Genomic DNA, 21648 nt, shown 5'->3' with positions numbered 1-21648 from the left:
TAGGAAATTTCTGGTGCAAAATATTCAAATGCATTACAAGAAAAGAATCTCTCTTCTTACACATCCAGTTATAATTCATCATTTTCAAGGTGAGCAGGGAGAGAACATGCAAATTATGAGATAACCTCATGCTCCCTTCTGTTCTGCGCTTTGGCAGTTTGGGTTTATTAGTTATGCTCAGCCTAAACACTGCGGTCGACTCTGGAATTTCAAAATTCAGAAAAATATTGCTAATTTGCCCAGACTGGCAGGAAAAGCTGGATGACCTTCACACTGGTGCCTTGCTCCTGGAGGGCTTTTGGCTGTTTTGGGGGCTTTGACACACACTATTTTGTTCATGCCTCATAACAACCATGATAGGGAGGCAGACGGCGCGACAGTTCTCTGGAAGAGGAGCCCGGGGTTCGTGAAGCCCAAGTCAGGGATTTCCAGGCATGGTCACACAGGGAGCTTCCAAAATGCTGGCATTCCCAGTCTTTGCTCCAGGAATTTATACATTCAAAAGTTTCCGAGGTGATTCTGATGTGGCTAGTCCGTGGCTCAGTATCTGGAAAGCTCAGGTCACAGGAGCAAAATCTAGGGCTCTCAAACCCTATGGCAAGTTTCTCTGTACGACCCCAGCTTTGAACCCCTCAGATCTATTTGGACTTTTGAGTCCCTCTAGCAGAACCTTCCTGTGGTCTGAGATGCTGAGATTCTCGTTTCTCCAGACCGCTGATTTTCTGCGCAGTCAAGTCTCCTCTATGTTCACTTGACACCAGGAGCAACTTGGTCTGTGCGTGACGGAATTGGACAGATATGCTTGGGGCATTGCTTCAGGAAGGCGGGGTTACAGAGAAAGGGATCCATGCACTGATCAGAAATGGTGCTTTGTTAATCTATTATAAGGAAATGCTTTCTACACCAGAATGGAAGCTGAACTAGGTAAGCATTTTTCAAACTACAGGCAATTACTCACTAGTAAGTCAGGAAATCAATTTACTGGTTTTCGACAAGCATTTAAAAGATGAAATAGAGTAGAAAATAGAGTGCCTCTCATATAGGAAGAGCAGGTGTTTGTTTTTTGTAAAATACTTCACTCTCCATCTGTGTCAATGCGTGATGTGTATGTCTGGGTCCCGTGAACATATTTTTATTACTGTGGGGGTAAGGATAAAAAAATTTTGAAAACACTGGACTAGATCATTTAAATTCCTTTTAATTATAGATTTTAGAATCCTATTTTCACATACACACACACAGGATCAAAAACAAACCGAAAAAAAAGAACCCAACTGACAAAAATAGTGGAAAGAGAAACTCATCTGAGTTTCTTATTAAAGAAGTATAAAAATTGCTTTCAGAGAATCTTTGTGCTTCTTTTGAGCAGGACCAATCTTTGTGTGTGTGTGTGTTTTTTTTTTTAAGATTGGCACCTGTGCTAACATCTGTTGCCAATCTTTTTTTTTCTTCTTCTTCTCCCCAAAGCCCCCCAGTACATAGTTGTATATTCTAGCTGTGAGTGCCTCTGGCTGTGCTATATGGACACCGCCTCAACATGACCTGACGAGCGCTGCCATGTCTGCACCCAGGATCCGAACCGGCGAGACCCTGGGACGCCGAAGTGGAGCGCACAAACTTAACCACTTGGCCATGGGGCTAGCCCCAAACTTTGTGTTCTTGAAGGCCGAGCGGTCCCTTTGTGTTCCTACTGAGGAGACTTTCTCACTGGTAGGGAGACATTGGGGCATGAAATCATCACAAACTGTCAACGATAAGAGTCTACGTGAATAAGCTTTTACTATGCAAACGGCATTCACTCCATACCATCCCAGGAGGCTAGGTACCGCAGAAGACCTTTAGAAAGTCATACCACCTACATAACTCTTGTTTCCAAAAAAATGAAAAACACCAAGGAAATGTGAGTGGCATCAACAATGAATACGACAGCTGAGTTCAGCAGAAGTGGTTAGTGAGGACCAGTCCTGGTCGCCTGGGCTTGGGAAGGTGAAGCGAGAGGTACAAGATCTTGGCCCTCGTCACATTGCACTGTATTTAAAGGTGTCCCTCCAGCATCTCCCCCACTGTCTGGCTTTGCCAGGGTGGGGGTGGGGGAAGAACTGAGGAGGTGACACTCCAGGCAGAGGGGACAGCCTAAACCAAGACATGGAGGTGGGAGGTGGCATGGGGCATGTAGCAGGCTTAAAGCTATGCAGAACAACTGGAATGTAAAGAAAACCAGGATAATGGGGCTGAAAGAAACGGCCAAGGTCATAACAATTTTTCTATCATCTGTTAAGTTTGGACTTTATCTTGGAGGCAACAGGAAGCCACTGAAGAGTTTTAAGCAGGGGCTGATGTCATCAGACGCGTTGTTTGATAGAAAACTCTGGTGATCGTGTGCAGGAAGGAAGTGAGCAGGGCAAGACTAGAGGCCTGAAAATCAAATAGGAGGGACTTTACAGTGATCCAAGTGAGAGATGGTGATGCCAATGGTGGTTGGAATGGAGAAGAGTGGATAAGGTCAAAAAGGAAAATTACAACCTAAAATCGGCAGGACCTCGTCATTGAGTGCAGGCAGAGGATGGATCTACAGATTTCTATTTTAAGTAGCTAGGATAAAGATGGTGCCATGTATTGTGCTGGCAAATACAGGAAAACAGGAAAACAAGTAAGTTTACCGGGGAGTTGAGTTCACAAACACGTTAATTTCAAGAGGCCAGAGGGATACGCAGGTGGAAACATTCATTTGGCACTTGGGTATCCCACTCTGAAGCTCAGGAATAACAGCGTCGGAATTTAAGCAGTGCTTCAACCATCATAGTAGTCGAGAGCCAATCCTGAAATGAGGATCTATTAGTCTTCACGACAACTGTATGAGATAGGCCATATAACTCTTATTTAAGAAATGAAAAAGCTGAGGCCCAGAGAGGTTAAATCACTTGCCCAAGGTCCCACAGTAAGCGGCAGAGAAGAACTCCAATGCAAGTCTGACTTCCAAACCTAAACTCTTCCGTCTTTGCTGTGATGCCTCTTGAGAAGGGAGTCTGGGACAGATGTGAACCCTGGGGGCAGTTGATATTTGAGAAGTGGACACAGGAGGAAGAGCTATTTGCTCTGTCGCACTGAGAGACTGACCGGGTTTCTGAAGCCCTGTAAAGACGAACGCTGCAAAGAGAACCTTGCAAATGTGGCAATGGCCACCTGGGCTTCTGAATATACGTCTGAAACATCCTCTGCAGCAAAATGTAAGAAGGGAACTAACTCTTATTGAGCAATTACTGTACATTAAATATTATACTCTATACAAGACTAAATAATCTCAGATAATCCTCACCACTCTATGATATATGATTAGCTATTATTGGCCTTTTACAGATGAGAAAATCAAAGCTTAGGGGAGTTAAAAGCTCACTGAAAGATAAAAGCCACAGATGGATGGTACTCTAGCTCATGACGGTCAGACTCTAAGGCCCACGCACCTTCCACTCTCCAATATACCATGTGGCCTTCCTGTCTAGTGAGGCATTAGTGACGTCACTAGAACCGGTCATGCAGAGAGTGATCACTGAGTCTAAACAGGACAAAACCTTGAGCAAGTTCAAGTTGGTGAAGTTGGTCCATAACGCCCTTTAGAAAATTACTTTTAATAACATTTAAATTCTTCTCATAGATTTACTCTAAAATGCAATTTCCAGTAAGGCCCAAGGGTAAATCCAGCCCAGTTAATCCTGTCCTACTCAGTGACAAGTGGTGTTCATAGTGATCCCCCTGAGGGGCAGCAGGATCCTGGATAGGTCTTCGTGTTTGGGCTTCTTCCGTGTTCCAAGCTCTTCTCCACACTCTTGGCAGGGTGGTTTTCCAAATCTGCAAGTCTGATCAGGTCGTGCCCCTGGCCTAAAATCTGTCAGCTCTTTTCCTCATAGATCCACCCCCTTTCGAGGTGTAGAAGACCGTTCGTCATGACAAGCTCACCTACTCACTGGCTTTATCTCCTGCTGCTGCCCTCGTGCCACACCACAGCCCAGTGACACTGCCCCCTGCATCCTCCCTCACAACGCGCCTTTTCAGCCCCAGGTGCTGAGCACACTCTTCCTTCTGCTTTGAATTTCCCTTTGCAACACGTTCACCCGGCAAAACTCCTACTTGGGCTTCAGGATAAAACTTAATCATCACCTCCCCTGGGAAGGTCGCCTTGGTAACACCGTCTAGGCAGCGCTGGTTGCCCTTTCCTTGCTGCAACTGTCAGAACTCGTGAATGCCTTATTATTATTATTACTGTGGCCTTTGTATTATTGCTGCCTTGTTATTGCAACTGCTTCTTGAGTATGACCTCTCATTTTCATGACTTCCCTTTATAGGAGGGCTCCCTGTGCGGGTTCTCCCTCCGCCTCTCCAGTTTCTAGCAGAATGATTGGCAAATGAAATATATTTGATAAATAGCTGAACAAATGAAAGCTATTCAAATCAAAGAAAGATTAAATCTTAGATACAAATTTTTGTCTAAATGTGGGTCATAATCACACAGCTTTGTAATGAATCTTTTTTAAAAAATTAAATTTCTATAGGATTACTGAAATGAACCCAAAGGCGTGAACACGGACTGTTTAACATGCTGTGCACAAGGCTGTGTGTCAAACGCCAATGAACAAGAGCAAAGCAGAAGCTCCCTGAAGCCGGGGAAGGCGGTGTTTTCAAACGCCCGTTACAGCCGAGTCAACGCGCACATCTTCTGAAGGCTCTATGGGCATTCACGGGGCCTTGGGTTTTAATATTGCCTGCCCTTGGGGCTTAAAAGATGGTATCAGGGACCACTTCTGGGCGGACTGACGGAGAGATCCAGACTCTCTTCAGGGATAAATTGGAGCTCACCAGGTTGAACATAGACCCCAAGTGTCCAATTCCATGAAAGACAGGGTCAGCCCTTGAGCTACAGGAAACCTGAGGGGAGGACACTGCCCTCTGAGAGCCCCAAGGTCGCCTTGGTTACAGGAGCAGAAAGTTGTTTTAACATTGTTTCAGTGTTTATTCAGAGTAACACAGATCCTCACGTCATCCTGTCCCGTCCATTGTCCTCACATACGCCAAATTAAGAGGGGCAGTGACGAAGTCAGCACAAGGATTCTTGCAGTCAAACATGTAGACTGGAAGTCCACCTCTACATTGAAAATTCCCGCTCAGAGGAAGAAGATGATGCGGATTTGCAGAGAACGCTTGGCTTCGTACAAGGCGTCCTGGGAGGGGAGCCAGGCACCAGGATTTTGTCGCAGCTCTGCCTCTGATCGGCTATGAGTTTTTAGGCGAGTCATCTACGCCGGCAGCCTCAGCCCCTGACCAGTGGTCTAGGCTTGGACGGTCATGAAAACCCTGTAAGTGTCCATTTCTTCTGGCATAAAATGGGGCTGATCACACCTACCTGTGGGATTTCATGAGGAATAAAGGAGAAAACACGTGTGTTTGCCAGCACCCCAGAGCAGAGGCGCCCATATCACTTGATGTCTAAGTAACATTTTCACAAAACAGAAATACCTAACAGTTCCAGTCACGAGGTAGTTGGGCACAAATAACTCGATGAGTATTTTTTTGTCCTTAACAACTTAGCAATTGTTTGATTAAAAAAATGATGCACGTAAGTTGAAAGAAAAAGATAGAAAAGAAAATATTGTATTTGTAAATATCTTCAACTACTTACTAAAGGGACGTGTGTGCTTGTGGGTCGTGCACAGACCGCCGCCCCCTTCATTTCCTGTTCCACACAGATTTTCATGCCGTCCTTGTTTTCATTACAGTAACCGTCTAAAACCCAGCTTTGCAAAGATATGAAGTCGTCTCAGGGAATGTGGCAAGGTCTAAGGTCAAAAGTGTGAAGGACCTTAAGCTCGTTCAGTGTCTGATGGATATTACTGGGTTTCGCCTGAAAATTTAAAGTATCCTGTGGCACCCATGGTAGCCTGGGGCGCCTCGGCACAGAGTTTGGGAACTATGGCCCTAGCACGTAGTAGGAGGGGTCAGGAGGGATCTGGACTAGATGAATTATCACTTTTAAGTAAATAATTCTATAATTTGTTAGTTTTTATTGCTTTTCTTATACTGGTCTGGATAGAATTCATGTAAAGAAAACAAATTTAAATCACCTGTTTCCCTTTTTTCTGGATTAAAAGGCACCTTTATCATCAAAACAAGTCACTGGCGTTAGCATCTGTATTTCAATAGTCTTTGACACTGAAGGTTGCCAGTATGTATTAATTATTGTAAAAGGAGGTAAATATCTTAAAAAATAGACACATGCTCAAGAGAACCGACTTCCCCCTACACTGGCCAGTTGTGATCTTTTCTACTTGAACTACAAAGGAATTAAAATATGTTCACAATTTACCAGCTACATATGGCACTACTTTTTAAGGAATGTTGCATTTAAATGCAAAAACACTCTATTTGGGGGAATTTTTATTTATGAAAGATAAAAGCATTTCAGCAAGCATGCAAATCATGCTTAGATGAGGTGAAACTGGGGGAGGAGATAAATGTTGATGCATAAAGTCCTTTTATTTGGCATGGACAGGGGATAGAGTATGCTAGAAAAATCCCACACTCTAGGAAGGAGAATTAGCACATAAATGCAGTCTGGGCTCCATCTTGTGTCAGTGGCAACTTACTGTTAATGGCTATTTGAAGTATTACGTTAAGAAGGATTCTGAGGAAAATTTAGGCTCTTTAAAATATTGGTGATGTCTGTCATGGATTCAGGAGCAGAGACTGGCACCACACATGCCACATGTTTGCTATTTCTGGCTGAAATGAGTAGAACTCCAGAACATCCTCTCCCTCCCACTTTTAAGGAAAAAAAAGCCAGATCTCATTTTGCTTACTTATTTTACTATTTCACATTAAAAATTAAAAATAATTATAAAGCAACTCAGGCTTTAAATAAAATTCTTAGTCTCATAGAATGTTGGATCAACAGCTTTCTGCTGTAACAGAGATGACTCAGGTCAGAGAGGGAGCACACACATCTTTGGGAATAGTCCCAGAGTAGAAATATTAGGAAATATTAAGAGCACAGCCACGTTAAGTTTAAAAACACCTGAGCATCATTTTCTCCTACTATTCTGAAGGAAAAATTCCCTTCATTTGATACTTAATAGTTTGCTGTAAGATGCTGTTGCAGTCTCCAAAACGCTCATCACGGATCTTTCTAAAAATCTTTTGAGATAATTGTAGATTCACATACATTTGTCAGAAATAATAGAGACACCCGTGTACCCTTCACTCCCTTTCCCATTCTGATGGTAAATCTTGTATGACCATAGGACAATATCACAACCAAGAAATTGACATTGATACAATCCACCCAACCATCCAGATTTCACCAGCTTTTACATGCACTTGTGTATGTTATGTGTGTATTTGTATTCTTTAGTGAAGTTTTATAACATATGTAGATTCCTGTGACTGCCCCCGTGGTAAAGCTACAGAACATTCAATTACAAGGATCCCTCGCACTACCCTTTAATAGGCACAGCCACTTCCCTCCCTCCGCTCTTCCTAACTCCTGGTAACCACTAATCTCTTTTCCATCTCTATAGATAATTTCAAGAATATTATACAAATGGGATCATACAGCAAGTAACCTTTTAAGGTTGGCTTTTTCAACACAGCATAATTCCCCTGAGACCTCTTGAGTTTGTGTGCATATCAGTAGTTCATTCTTTTTGTCACAGGATAGTATTCTGTAACATGGATTCTGTAGAATGGTGTAACCATTCCCCCTTTATCGTCAATGTTATGAAGACGTTAGGGAAGCCAGTGAATGGAAATGCCAAAATACCAACTCTTTTACATGCACAAAACCTGACCATGGAACTCAGGAGTTAACTAGTGTAACTCTTATCTTTACCTTTATCTCATATTTTGTGAGCTTATGGAAGGTATTTGGGGGTATCCTAAGATCCCTTAGCACAGGGAAAATCTGACTAATGGCAACAGCACACGATGAGGAGAAATAATGTGTTTTAGGCTGAAAGCTGGGATGGATGACTTCACTGTGGCCTCTTCCCAGGATGGCAAATACATTTCACTTCCAGTAGAAATGATGAGCTTTTGGTTGTGCCTGCCTGGAGGGTAGTGATGACAATTCTGAGGTGAGTCCACGCTCAGCAGGAGCAGAACCTAGCTGGTTCCTGATGTCTGCCCCAGGCATTGGTGGAGATATCATCACATCTGTGCCAGTTGTTTGTCACTGGCAGTGTTAAAGCGAAAGAAAGCCCACATCACCTGAACGGTCCACGATCATCATGAAGTATATAAAAACAGTGTTTAGGAAAACAAACCTGATGAGTGTGTCTCTGGCACTGTTCAGACAAGGGGCTCCCAGCAAACGGAATCATTGAAAATTTTATCCCTGTGGTGGGAAAGCATGGTCCAAGCCAGGAACCCCTTCATCACCATCTCCTGATTCCTTTTTATTCCAACTCTGCACACATCAACAGAACAGCTCATTCTGAGAGAGAAAGCACTGACCACAGGAGCCAAAAGTTTTCCCTTCCCCTAACATTTGGGTGTGTAGTAAGGGACAAGCAGGGTGCTAATGCCTTTTATAAACATTATCTCATTAATTCTCACACAATCCTGGGAACTTGGGTCCTGTTACTGTCCCCATTTGCAGACGAAGACTGATGCTTAGAGAAGTTCGGTAACACACACACGCTGGGAAAAGGAAGCCTTGGTGTCCGTCTCCATGGCTTTTCTTGCTGCTGGACCTCTTTCTAATTTTGAATTAATAAACTGGAGTTATGCTCAATATGCGAATCTCTCATAAGTCTGGGCCGCATGCTCATTGACGCGGTCCTGGGGCCTGGTCACTTCGGACGCTGGCAAAATCAAGCGCCCAGATCCCCAAGGTTAAGGACCAGATCTGGGAAAGGGCAACTCAATGAGTTTTCTAAGCCACTTTGCTTAGTCCTGAGCCAGGCTTCCTCAGCCACACCCTTCCTCATCACACTACAAACCACAACCCAGAGTTCAGCACAAATGGCAGACGTACTGAAAAAAATGGCTGTGGTTATATTTTCAGCACCTACAGGGTGGGAAATTATGTTAGTAATAACAGGTCTAAAAGATTGGGACAAATTTCCCAATGCGACCCACAAAGGAGGAGAAAGAAATAATTTTGAGGACTAAATAAGTGTTAGGAGTTTAATGGGTACAAACCTTTACGTTTCAGCAAAATAAAAAAAGTTTCTATTTTTTTCTTTCACATATGTTGTTTATTCCCATTAGATCATCCCACGAATACTCTTCATTCTCACTTCTAGATCTGATACAGAAGTATTTTTAAATTTCTAAATTTGTACTCACATTGCACTTTATAACTGTAAGTTGTGAAGAAGAAAAACGCTTTCTTGTTATGAGGCAACCATGAGCAAGATTCTTCCACTTCACCTCTCATAGTCTTATTCACTAGGAATCTTGCAAAACTTAGCAGAAATTTGTTCTATTCTTTAATTTAAGAATATTATTAGATAAATATTCTTTAAAATATGTTGGTGTCTCAAGTTTATTTAGGAGAAGAGGAAACCAAAGCATATGAGAGATTAAAAATAATACTTGGCAAGTTACGCAACAAATGAGGAACAGAGCTAGGTCTCAGCTGGGTCTGTTTTTGACTTCAAGTGAAATTCATTCTGCCGTATAACTCACATCAGCACCACTTTCCTAAATGACTGGACGGCAATCTCATAAGAGATCTAGGTGCCGAATCAGCCACATACAGTAATAAGTGCTATGAGCCAGCTGGCTCCACCAACCCATGGGAAAAGTGCACAGACCTGTGGGGCAAGAGAAACTCTCACTCATCGCTGGTGGGAATGTAAAATGGTACAGCCACTTTGAAGACAGTTTAGTGGTTTCCTACAACACCAAATATGCTTTTACCATACAATCTAGCTACTTGAGCTCCTGGGTATTTACCCAAAGGAGTAGAAAATTTATGTCCACACGAGAACCTATACATGGATGTTTGCAGCACCTTTCTTCATAATTGCCCAAACTTGGAAGCAACCAAGATGTCCTTCAGTAGGTGCCTGGATAAATAAACTCTGGTACCTCCAGATAATGGACTATTATTCAGGGTTAAAAAAAAAAAAAAAAGAACTATCAAGCTATGAAAACATGGAGGAAACTTAAATGCATACTATTAAATGAAAGATGCCAGTCTGAAAAGGCTCATCCCGCATGATGCCAACTACAAGACCTTCCAGAAAAGGCAACACTACAGAGACTGTAAAAAGATTAATAGTTGCCGGGGATTAGAGGGGAGGGAGGGACGAACAGGTGGAGCACAGAGGGTTTTTAGGGCAGTTAAAATACTCTGTATGATACCACAATGGTGGATACATGTCATTATACATTTGTCCAAAGCTGTTGAATATACAACACGAAGAGTGAACCATAAGGTAAACTACGGACTTTGGGTGACAATGATGTGTCCATGTAGGTTCATAGATTGTAACAAATGTACCACTCTGTTGGGGGAGGTTCACAGTGGGGGAGGCTGTATGTGTATGGGGGGCTGGGAGGATACAGAAATTCTTGGTGCTGTCCACTTAATTTTGCTGCAAACCTAAAACTTCTCTAAAACATAAAGTCTATTAAAAAAAACAGTGAACAGAACTGGCAAAAGAAGGGACTTTATCAAAATGGGGGAAAGGAGAATCTGTGTCCATCACCTGGATAAGATCATTCTCATAGGCTTCTGTTGAGCCTAAGAATCATACTCTTGGCCTAAATAAAGTAAAATTATCTGAGAAAATTTTCTTGTTTAGCAATTGGATCAAGATTCTTTGTAAGGAGAAATCTGGCATTGTTTGGAAAGTGGTTTAATAAGATGCTTTGGGACTTTGGTACCAAATCCAGAATGTGGAGAGAGGCTGCAGGATAGAAAGAAGTGTCAGAGACCTCTTCTCTCTCCCTGAAGTAGTATGGTCAATGCTCAACTTTAGAGAAAAATTAATGAACACAGAAGCTTTCAAGTTTACTGTGGGTGCACGATATTAAAATGTCTCCATTGCCCCTGAAAAATATTTAGCAAATTTTACATTCCTCAATAATGCAGAAAGAGTGATGAGAGCGGGGGTTTTTTTTGTTGGGGTAGTTTGAAAAGGAGGACAAGTGGGCCATTGACATCCGGGCTTCAGAAATAGAATGTCATCCTTATTTTTAAAAATTCAGATATACAGCACACACACTTGAAACCAACAATTCAGATGAAAATTATTTTCTAATGTGTCTTCCAATTTTATAGAGATTTACCATAAGACTCTGTTAATCAAACTAACAGATGTTGACATAATCCAATTATTCTTATGAACACACAATGAGGATAACATTTGTCTTTATCTTCAAACAGATTAGGATTACCCAAAAGGCCATCTATGCATTTGCTTAGGGCACTGAAAATGGGAAAAAAATTTTGAAGAGTGACATTTCCTAAACCAAGTACAGAAATTTTTGAAATTTGCTAGACTTTCTTACCCTTATTTGATTGAATAGCATCATTTTTATTTTGAATTAGATATAGTGGTAGAGTAGATGACAACATCTTTTCAGTACTCTTAGGGTCTTAATCTAATTTCTGTCCCCAAGGAATTTAAAAACTCATTGGGGAGGTGAAAACACACAGGAAACAAAGACGCTACACAGCATTCTATCATCACACGACAAGCAGTATCTCAATCTGTAAACCCAATAGAAATTTTATGAGACGTTGACATAGTTTTATAGAAGAGATGAGACTTAAGCTGGGCCAGAAGGACTGGGAAGGACCTTGACACTCAGAAGGAGAGGTGGAATTTTTACAGCCACAGAGTCTGAATAGCCAGCCATTTCCATGACTTCTGAAGATGGTTCCTTTAAAAGTCTTTACTTACAGGTAATGTTTTAGGAATTTGTCGTCAAACACCCTCACTTGTTGATCGTCAGGGCTTAGGGTCATTAGACATAAGGGAACACAGCACCAGCAGAGCATTTTCTGTGGGTGTTTGGATTTTCACCACAGGCATGGAGCTTGATGGAGAGGGGCAGGAAGTCCCAGCACAGCGCAAGAGCCCCTGGGAAAACCCGTCTTCAGGGAACTCATGGCCTAGAAAGGCCAACAGTCTGAATGTGCTTTGAGGACTCTTGACCTTCTAGTTCACTGTTTAGGGAATCTGTTTTGTTTTGTTTTAAGAAATGAAGAGAAGGAAAATTTTGTGCCCAAATGATTTAAGAAAACAAAGTCTAAAATAGACAGATCTTAGCCTCTTCGGTGAACATCAAATTAATTCCTTCTATTTCCTTCCAGTCATGAGAATCCCCTGAACTCTTCACCTTCTCTTCACCCCCACCCAATACCATCACCCCATAGCATACAGGGATCAGAAACCTAAGTGAAGAACGTTAATGATGACATATTTAGATGCTAAACAGAACATAAGACATGTTTTTGAATTGATTAAAGTAGGCTTGTGTTTTACTGCTGGGGAAAAAATATTAGGAAGGTATGGGTTCTACTTCTGTTTCTTGCGTTAGGTAGAAGATTTTTTTTCTTTTCTTACCACATTTCTACCAAATCTTACTCTTTTAACTGCCAGACCAAGGAGGCTATATATTTCCTTTATTTAAAAAACTTAAAGGACACTTAACAATAATAGAATTCTGGTTACTTCTACGAAAATGTTCAGCTGAGGATCTATTGCAAATGGTGTCCAAAGAATAAAACACGAATTAAACGTGAAATCAAAAGGGAGATAAGAATGAAGAATGAGAATGGGATATTGTGAAGGTTAACTGCACATGAGCTGTGCTTAGAGCTTTCTAGATCTTGACCTCCAGTGAAATGGAAAATACAGGAAGGAAGATCAACTAGAAATAGTGAAAAATTAACTCTCTTCAAATAATTCTTATTTCTTTTCTTTCACTGTAAAAGTCAAATTATCATATATTATTAGTCTGAATATATCTTTGCCTTGGATCACTTGGCCTCAAATATTGACAAATCTTGCATATTAATATATTGGTCCTTCATAGAACATTGAAACACCATTGCTCCATTTTCTGAACAGTTCAATGAAGTAGGGGAGGTCCTAACATTTCCACATTTTGTAGGTGGAGTCACTGGAGGAGAGAGAGGGCAATGCTTCTAAGAGACTCTACAGTGAGTCAGGAGCAACTTGGGGTGTAAGCAAAAGTACTTGGGTATTATTTTATTACTTCAGTCTAATGCCTCAAGGGGACAAATATCTATGCAGTGATTCCAGTTTTCTTTAGTTTGTGAGAAAAGATGATGTCCTAGCAATAATTTTCCTTCCTTCAAGGGGATCATAGTGGCGCAGACAGGAACTAGCCATGTAAACAAATGTAAGACCACGTGACAAAGGAAGATGCAGAAGAAAGATACTGTTCATCTCTGCCTGTTGGAAGATGGGGCTCAACCAAGGACGCACATCGAAATGCAGCTGAGACAGCGTAACGGTTTCCTCTTTAGTTCGCCGAATGACAGGGTATCTGGCTCAGAGAATTATTCCTATATGTATTTAGTCACATACTGAGGAACTTGGATTTTTGTTTATTAAAATTAAAACTAGGATCATCAGTTTCTGCAATGGTTAAATCCAGCTTGTAAGCGAATAGTCAGTCCCAAAGGTTGAGAAAGCTTAGGGTGCATGAGAACAAACTAAGGAGCTCACTCAATGCAGTGACGGGGCCCACTCCCCGAGGCTCCGTAGAACCCTGAGGTTCATCTGAATTTCGAGCAAGCACTTTAGGAGATTCTGGGGCAAGGAGATTGTGGCACACACTCTGAGAATCCTTTGGATGTATTCAAGCTTCCCTAACTACTTTCTAGAGCTGATGGCTCATCTCTTGTGCAAATCCACCTTCAGGTCTCATCAAAACCACTTCGACTTTTCTGGCATATATCCACTCTAGCTGGGCATTTTATTTGGGAAACCGTATATAATTTGAGGTACTTACAGGCATATCTATCTCACCTTCTCCTCGATAAGTGACTTTTAAGCAGGGCCTAAAAAGTCATGTGTAATTCAGATATTTATGAATCAATGTCAAACACATCAGAGATTTGATGTATTAAAGAACTTTATAATATGTGTAAAATAAAATCACTTCCTAATCTATATTTTTTTCACAAATCTGAGTTTAAGTCGGGTTTGCTTTAAAGCAACATACACCTCTAGGTTAACATTATTTTTTCTAGCATAGCGCAACTGGGTGTCACTCTGTTAAAGTGAATAAAGACCTGAGGATTTAGGAACGAGATTTGGGGGCTAGATAATCTGAGGTTATCCCAGATGGATCATCTTTTTAACTTGTTTCATGCAGAGATAACTCGAATTGCTTGCTATGTCCTTGACTGAAAAGGGTTAACTGCCTTTCCACTGCCATAAACTGGCAAAGCCCTTTATAAAAAAAACGATGTTCGGTCTGTGAAGTGTGTTTTCCCCTCACTTAGTCAAACACTTAGAGGTAAACGCCTTTCCCGGATCTCCCAGAGAACAATGACTCTCCATTCATATTTGTAGGCCCGGGACGTGACCCGTTTTCACACACACTTTCCCTGGAAGGGACGTTAACAGTGAAGTCCTTCTACCTCCCCTTGCCAGTTCATCTGGCCACTTCTCCTAAGAAAAAGTACCTCAGAGCAAAGCCACCCCTTCCCACAGGCAGCGTTACACAATCAAGGATGTTCTATATTACCCAGCACGTTGCTTTTCTAGTCCACTTCTACTCATTCAGAATTTATGAACGCTTTCAACATCAAGATGACCTTTCTTCAGATTGCTAGATAACCCACAGCCTTCTTTACCAGCCGTGTGAGCATGGCTGAGTGAAGGAGCGTTGAATGGACTTGGGGAGACAGAGATTCCAGTCCCATTGTTGCCACTCTCAGGCTGTCCCTTCTCCTTTCTGTGAGGGAAGATTCAGAATCCCTCCTCCTCCTCTCTGAGTTCTGGGTCAGTGTTTCTCCTTTTCTTTCTGTATGATTCTGATGCCAAAGTGGTTGGTGACCTGGCTTTGTTTCCAACAAGACACCCATTAGTGGGCAATGCAGCAGCTCCTCACGGTGCACCGTGGTCCCAGGTTCCACATCATCTGTGACAAGCACCCCCTAGGCAGGGTGAGAGGTCATCTCTTGTGAGCTCAGGTGGCCCCTTAGATAGAACGCAGGCAACTGAGACTTTGTGGGGCCAATTAGATCACAATACAAGAGGATTAGCCCAATTATAGTCTACTCATTTGTCTGTAATTAATGTCCTGTGTCTTTCTTCATTTGCTGAAGTAAAATTTGGTAAAAGTCTCCAGTCCTTTTTGTTTTGATGGTTAAGTGTTAAGCATGTCAGGACCAAACACATTAGGTGCCATGTGTTACTGAGACAATCATTCTCCAGTCATCAGCAGGAAACACAAAAGAAAACTCCACTACTTTGGAGTTTTCCAACGAAGAATGTATAATAACTTGGCTTGGGCTGAGCTGAGGATGTGAGCAAAGCATTTTAAATTTAAGAGAATGCATGGACCTTAATACTTGAATTATTTTTATAGAAATGGGTGCTGCTCATACACAGTTTTTACTTATCCTTTGAGTCAATAGTGGCAGACCTACTAGGAAATACCTTGTTGACAGTTATTACGTGCAATCGAAAGTAATAAAAACCACATTCTATAATAAGAGTAACTGTTCTATTACAGTTCTAGTAACTGTTGGAACTAGAATTTGATAACAGGCAGGCTGACTCCAGAGCCTTGACTCCTTAACCGCTGTGCTGCCCTGCCTTATAGGAACTAATGAGCAGTTTAAATAGATTGAGCTTTCAAGTCTAAAGTAGTGAGGTTTCATGGTTTATTCTCATGTCTCAGGGTGTTTCAGTCACTAAGAAAACAAGTAATGGTGGTAAGAAAAAAGTTACACAATAAAGTTTCTCCAATTTTTTCCACACATTTTTTAAAGTTTTGGTATCTATGAAGACTTATCTACAGGTCAGAGCTAGGAGATCGCAAGAAATGTACCAAGCACTATACTGAGTATTGAAGACAGAGCAACAAATGAAATTTTTGCTGTATATGGAGAGATAGACAGTGAACAACTAAATAATCCATCTCGTGTCAGGTGGAGAGAAAGACAGGAAAAAGCAGATTCAGGTGACAGAGAGTTTTGAAGTAGTGGGTGCTTTTTTATGTGGTGTGCTTGAGGAAGCCCTCCCCGGTTAGAAGACATCTGAGCAGAGACCTAAAGGAAGTAAGGGAATGTACCATGTGCTGACCAGGGGAAGAAAGTTCCAGAGAGCAGGAAGAGCAAGTGCAAAGATCCTGAGGCAAGAACATGCTTGAAGGGACAGGAAACAGCAAGGACCTAATGTGGTTGGAAGAAGGTGGAGGAGGAAGTCGGAGAGATTTTGGGTCTCTGGGTTACCCAGGGATTTGTAGGCAATTGTTAGGAGTTTGGCTCTTTTTTTGAGTGAGACGGAAAGCCATTTGAGCGCGTTAAAGAGTTGTGATATGATCTACCTTACATTTTAAAGGGATCGCCTTCGCTGTCATGTAGAGAATCCACAGAAGTGGGGCTAAGATGAAAACAGAGCGGATAATTAGGAGGCTATTAAAATCGACCATCTGAGAGCAGACCATGGCTTAGGCCGGGGTGAAAGCTTCGGAGATGGTGAGGAGTGAGTGTATCTGGGATATATTCAGACACTAGAGAGAATAAGATATTTGGTTGATTGGATGTGGTGTGTGAGAAACAGAGAGGAGTCAGGGATGAGTCAAAACTTTTGGTCAGAGCAACTGGCAGGACGAGGTCAGCACTTACTAGGACGAGGAAGAAGAACGAATGAATGGCCAGTTGTGCCTGGGTGGGGGTGTCGCCAAAAACAGTCTTTATAGGAAGAAATAACATTTGAACAGAGTTGGGAATTGGTATTATACAGTTAGGGAGGGTCGTCCAGGGAGTTTGAACAAGGATGGTTCTTATTTCCATCAGAACGGGCACTATGAGCCACGGCAGATAAGAAAGTAAGGACGTTGTGAAAACTACAAGCGGTCTGTTAGGACGGGAGCAGAAGGTGTAAGACGGGGAGCCAGCAGGGCCCCAACTGTATGAGACTTTCCTGTGTGCAAGGCATCCGCATGTCCACCACCGTACGCCCATCATCGTACACCCTAATGGGAGTGCCCAGAGACACTTACGTAAAGGGCTGGGCTAGTGAAAAGTGGGTGAAGCTGAGCATATGTAGCCTTGAGAAAGAGTGTGCTGGGTACTGACATGGTGGGAAAACAGGGCAGTCACGGCTTCTCTTCGATTTAGCTTCTTCAAAGAGGAGGAAAACAAGCAACAAAAATAACAACAAAACTTGGTTAATCCTACCAGTAATCATGTACACTATTTTAGGAACCCCAAATAAAGGGAAGTGAAACCACACTCTCTCACACACTTAAAGAGGAAGACAGAAAGTCCTGCTCTCCTTCTTGAATTAGATTTTCACCTAGATGATCTGGAAAACACGTGTGTGGATCCTTTACTTGTAGACACATGACCACATCCTCTCTGCTTCCTGCTCTGGATACTCACTCCACCATGAACAAACTCCCGGGACCAGTGAGTCCATTTGTCGCGTAAAGGGCATGGGACACACACTGTTTGAACCCAGGCTCAGTCAGGATTTTGAGTTTCTAGGCAAGTCACTTACAATCTTTGCTTCAATACCCATTAAATAAAACAGGATAAAAATAACTGCTTTACTGGGGCTGCCCAGAGGCATAGAGGTTAAATTCCTGCGCCCCACTTCTGAGGCCTGGGTTTGCAGGTTTGGATCCCAGGCGCAGACCTAGCACAGCCTGTCAAGCCACACTGTGGCAGCATCCCACATAAAATAGAGGAAGATTGGCACAGATGTTAGCTCAGCGACAATCTTCCTCAAGCAAAAAGATGAAGATTGGCAACAGATGTTAGCTCAGGGCCAATCTTCCTCAGAAAAAAACAAAACAAAACCACAACTGCTTTACTTAACCTCATAGGAGGAATGGGGTATATGAGAGCATTTTATAAAATGCTTCACAAAAGCTAAGGCACTTTAAACATGCAAATTATATATTGCATAAGATAAAGTTTGTGAACTATTTTTTCTTAACTCTAACCTTCCCAAGCAGCTTATAAACTCCTAACGGGCAGGACTCAATTTTTCACCCCAGCGGTTCCCACGTGAGTTGGTCATTAGCCCCATCTGGGAAGTCTTTTAAAGATACACATTCGCAGACTCATGCAGATATCCTGACTCAGAATCTCCAGGGTTGGGCTCAGGAACAGGAGCTCCCGTGTGACTCAGATGACAGTCAGATTGGGGAACTATTGTCACGCGACACTGGGTATTGTTCACCCCCAGTAATGCCCGTATCAGGACATGGTAGGAACTTATATCTGAAACTGAGAATGATTAAAATATAAGTGTCTCTGCAAGAGGTAAGATCTTGAAAAAGTCAAACTCATTTATAAGTGACAATGTAATATTTCAGTCAGAATAGGTCTTAATAGGGAAATGATCCCTAGTAACTCATCTTGAGGCTAAAAATTAATATCTGGTCTTGAATCCTGACTTTCTACAGGAAGGGAAAGTACAGAAGAAGGAAAGAAAGGAAAATGTTAAGATGTAGCCAAGGACTGAGCCTGCTGCCGTTGTGTCCATCCTGTTCCTCCTTTATCTCTTTTTCTCTCTGGATACACAACACACACCCACACAGACAGGCCTGGATTAGTAACACCTTTCTAGATTTCTACATACATTGGCTCGTCGAATTCAAACTATTAATCATCTGAGTTCCTGCTATGCTCAAAGCCTCATTTTATGTGGAAAAGCAATTGCCTGGGATCTTGCTTACAGGAGGGAAATAAGATGAGTACACCTGTCACTGTAACACAGACGAACGATGGGAATACCCACTAGCTAAAGGGCCCCGAGACCTCTCTCCTCTGTGTGCTTCCCTTGTGACCAGTCTCCTGTGTGGTCAGAATCAGAAGCCAGGGGGATAAAATTAGTTAATTTAAGCATCAAGGTTAGAGTGGATTAAAATTAGAGAATGGCTATCAAACTGAGATACAAATAGCTTAAACGAAATTGTTCAGGGTTAGTTATGAATGACAAGCATTCTTCAAGGGGTTCCTTTACCTGAAGAGGCCCTGGAATACATCACTGGATTAGTCAAGGAGACTTGAAGACGCATGTCTCTGCTGCAAGCACACGCTATGAGCTGAGAAGGAAAGGGAGTCAGAGGAGGGACCAAGGAAGGCCCTCATGGAGGAACTGATACTTGAAGTGGACTCTGACGGATGGGGAAAACGTTTAATAGACATGGGAGGAGGGCAGGCCCAGTGGCAGCCTGAACTCTATCTGGGAGAAAACCTCCCCTGCCAGTGTGTAGCAGTGTACAGCTAGGGTATAGCAGCTCAGTACTTATTCTAGATACTCCAGTGTGTCCCAACCCACTGGGAGTTGCCCTTCTCAAAGAATAAAATGGAGCTTCCTCAACTCTGCCTGCTGCAGCTGCACTCTGAGCACCAGGCATGCCCCAGCTGATGCTGTGGCCCTGAGCAGGCAGCAGCCCTGCCTGGGGAGGAGGTGGCGGGGAAAACAAGACAATCACTCTCTTTGTCTAGTTTGTAATCACTGAAGGATAATTCCCAGATCCCCAGCTTCAGATGGCACATGGCTAATGAGGAGGCATCTTCTTTCAAGAAGAGTTTGGCATATGGCCACTACCCATTCCTACCTGCTCTGAGAAGAGGGATGAGAAAAAAGGAGGAAAGATCAGGAAGAGGAGAAGGAGAAGAAAAGAAACAAAACCACAAATGCTTTCAGAAAATTTAAATAGATGAATTTTTGGAGCAAAAATGGTGAATAGAAGAGGCTGGTCCAGAAGACGCCGGCATGTGAGGTAGAGTGGTGTGGTAATAAGAATAGCTATCGATTCCTTGAGTGTTTACCGTGGGCACTGGGTTCACTGTCTCTTCAAATCCTCGCCACAACCCTACAGCCTCCTCTCCATTTTATAGATGAGGACACTGCGGCTTGCAAAGGTAAATAGCTTGCACAGATTCCTAAAGCTTTTTAGTGGCTGAGCCAGACTGAATCCAGGTTCCTGACTCCAGAAGCCCACGTCCCTAACCCCACATTATAATGGGATCAAGCACTTAGGATCAGCGATGGGATGCTCCTTGCTTACAGTTCTTTCATTTCACCTAACAAAGAAAGGTTTCTCAGTCTTCCTCATCTTCAGTGACTCCAAATTGACACCTACTACATTAGCACCTCCTCACGAAGAAAAGTGTTAATGTTACCACATCTCCTTCCTTGTTAACAACAACTTGAAAACAATATTTGTGATTCCAGAGGGACCCAACCCCAGGTCCCATCTCCATATCGTTACTGTCAATTCTCATTTTTTTGACCTCCATTTATAAAGAAACACCGACCCACTTTGCATCGCTACACTTTCACTCCAGCTCCAGTGCCCACATGTTCCTAGGAAGAAAAGTCTGGAAATTAAATAAGTTGTACTTTCTCCTGGTGTCATGATAAAACTGCCACTGTCAGGGGAAGCCTGGGTCTGCTGGGAGCATGAGTAACTGATAACAAAAGCAAACTCTGTCTCTAGTTGTCTTTCCAAGACACCGGAAGACAGGTGGTTTCTGTTTAAGCCTTAAACACACAACACGTATTTTATTGACTTTGAAGTTTGTCAGAATCTAACCATGGATAGAAAATAAAGCCCTCGATGTGATTTTAAAACAAAGTACATATGCACTGGGCGTGAACCATGCAGTTTACACAGTGTTAGAAATGAAAAGACATTAGAAATCAGACTGACCCACTCTTTCGCTTTCTCTTGGTGAAAGCTGAGGCCCAGAGGGCTGCTGGGACTCGCCTGAGGACCCACATTGAGGCACCTGCAGGATGTCAAAACACATGGCTATGACAGAAGAGACATTTACTAAATTTGTGCTATGTCTACTTGAGTTCAATTTTGAGAGTTTTGACTATTTTTTAAATTTTTATTTTATTTTATTTTTTTGAGGAAGATCAGCCCTGAGCTAACATCCACCACCAATCCTCCTCTTTTTGCTGAGGAAGCCTGGCCCTGAGCTAACATCCGTGCCCATCTTCCTCTACTTTATATGTGGGACGTCTGCCACAGCATGGCTTGACAAGCAGTGCCACGTCCACACCCGGGATCCGAACCAGCGAACCCCGGGCCGCCGAAATGGAACGTGCGAACTTAACCACTGCACCACAGGGCCGGTCCCTTGACTGTGATTTTTAAATGGCTCATTTCTAAAACAACAACAAGTAGAGAAAATTTGGGGGTGCGTCTACAAGTAAATGTAAGGTCAACTTGAATTGAAGAATGAGAAAGTTAGCCAAATGAAACAGGATGTTTTAAATGCACCTTATGGACGTGAAGGGGTTCAGAACACGCCACAGGAAGGGGTCTCTGACCTCTCCCTTTCCACCTAAAAGCAGGTCATAGAATTTCCCATGAGAAGGGTGCCCTCCCTGGATCAGGAAGAGAAGAACATTCTTATCACCGGAGACTGGCAGTCAACGCCAAAATGGACCTGCAGACACC

The 21648-nt window shown here is 42.6% G+C and overlaps 1 protein-coding gene across 23 annotated transcripts in view; it reads right to left on the bottom strand.

The window, feature by feature from the left end:
* SGIP1 (SH3GL interacting endocytic adaptor 1) overlaps positions 1-21648 on the bottom strand; it is a 198835-nt gene that overhangs the window by 136922 nt on the left and 40265 nt on the right. For 8 of the 23 annotated variants that reach the window (XM_070486518.1, XM_070486538.1, XM_070486539.1 and 5 more), the window contains exon 1: positions 19191-19260. The exons of 12 other annotated variants lie outside the window; for them this stretch is intronic. In XM_070486518.1, coding sequence (XP_070342619.1) covers positions 19191-19245 — 55 coding nt within the window. In that variant the 5' untranslated portion in view covers positions 19246-19260. Of the gene's footprint in view, positions 1-19190; positions 19274-21648 lie in introns of those variants that run through there. 3 more of the 23 variants (XM_070486530.1, XM_070486532.1, XM_070486517.1) reach the window with 2 other exon arrangements.

The sequence above is a fragment of the Equus asinus genome, chromosome 16 (genome assembly GCF_041296235.1).
Source record: "Equus asinus isolate D_3611 breed Donkey chromosome 16, EquAss-T2T_v2, whole genome shotgun sequence".
Lineage (NCBI taxonomy): Eukaryota > Metazoa > Chordata > Mammalia > Perissodactyla > Equidae > Equus > Equus asinus.
Note: the sequence above shows the minus strand (reverse complement) of the source record. Positions and strands in the feature narration are given on the sequence as shown.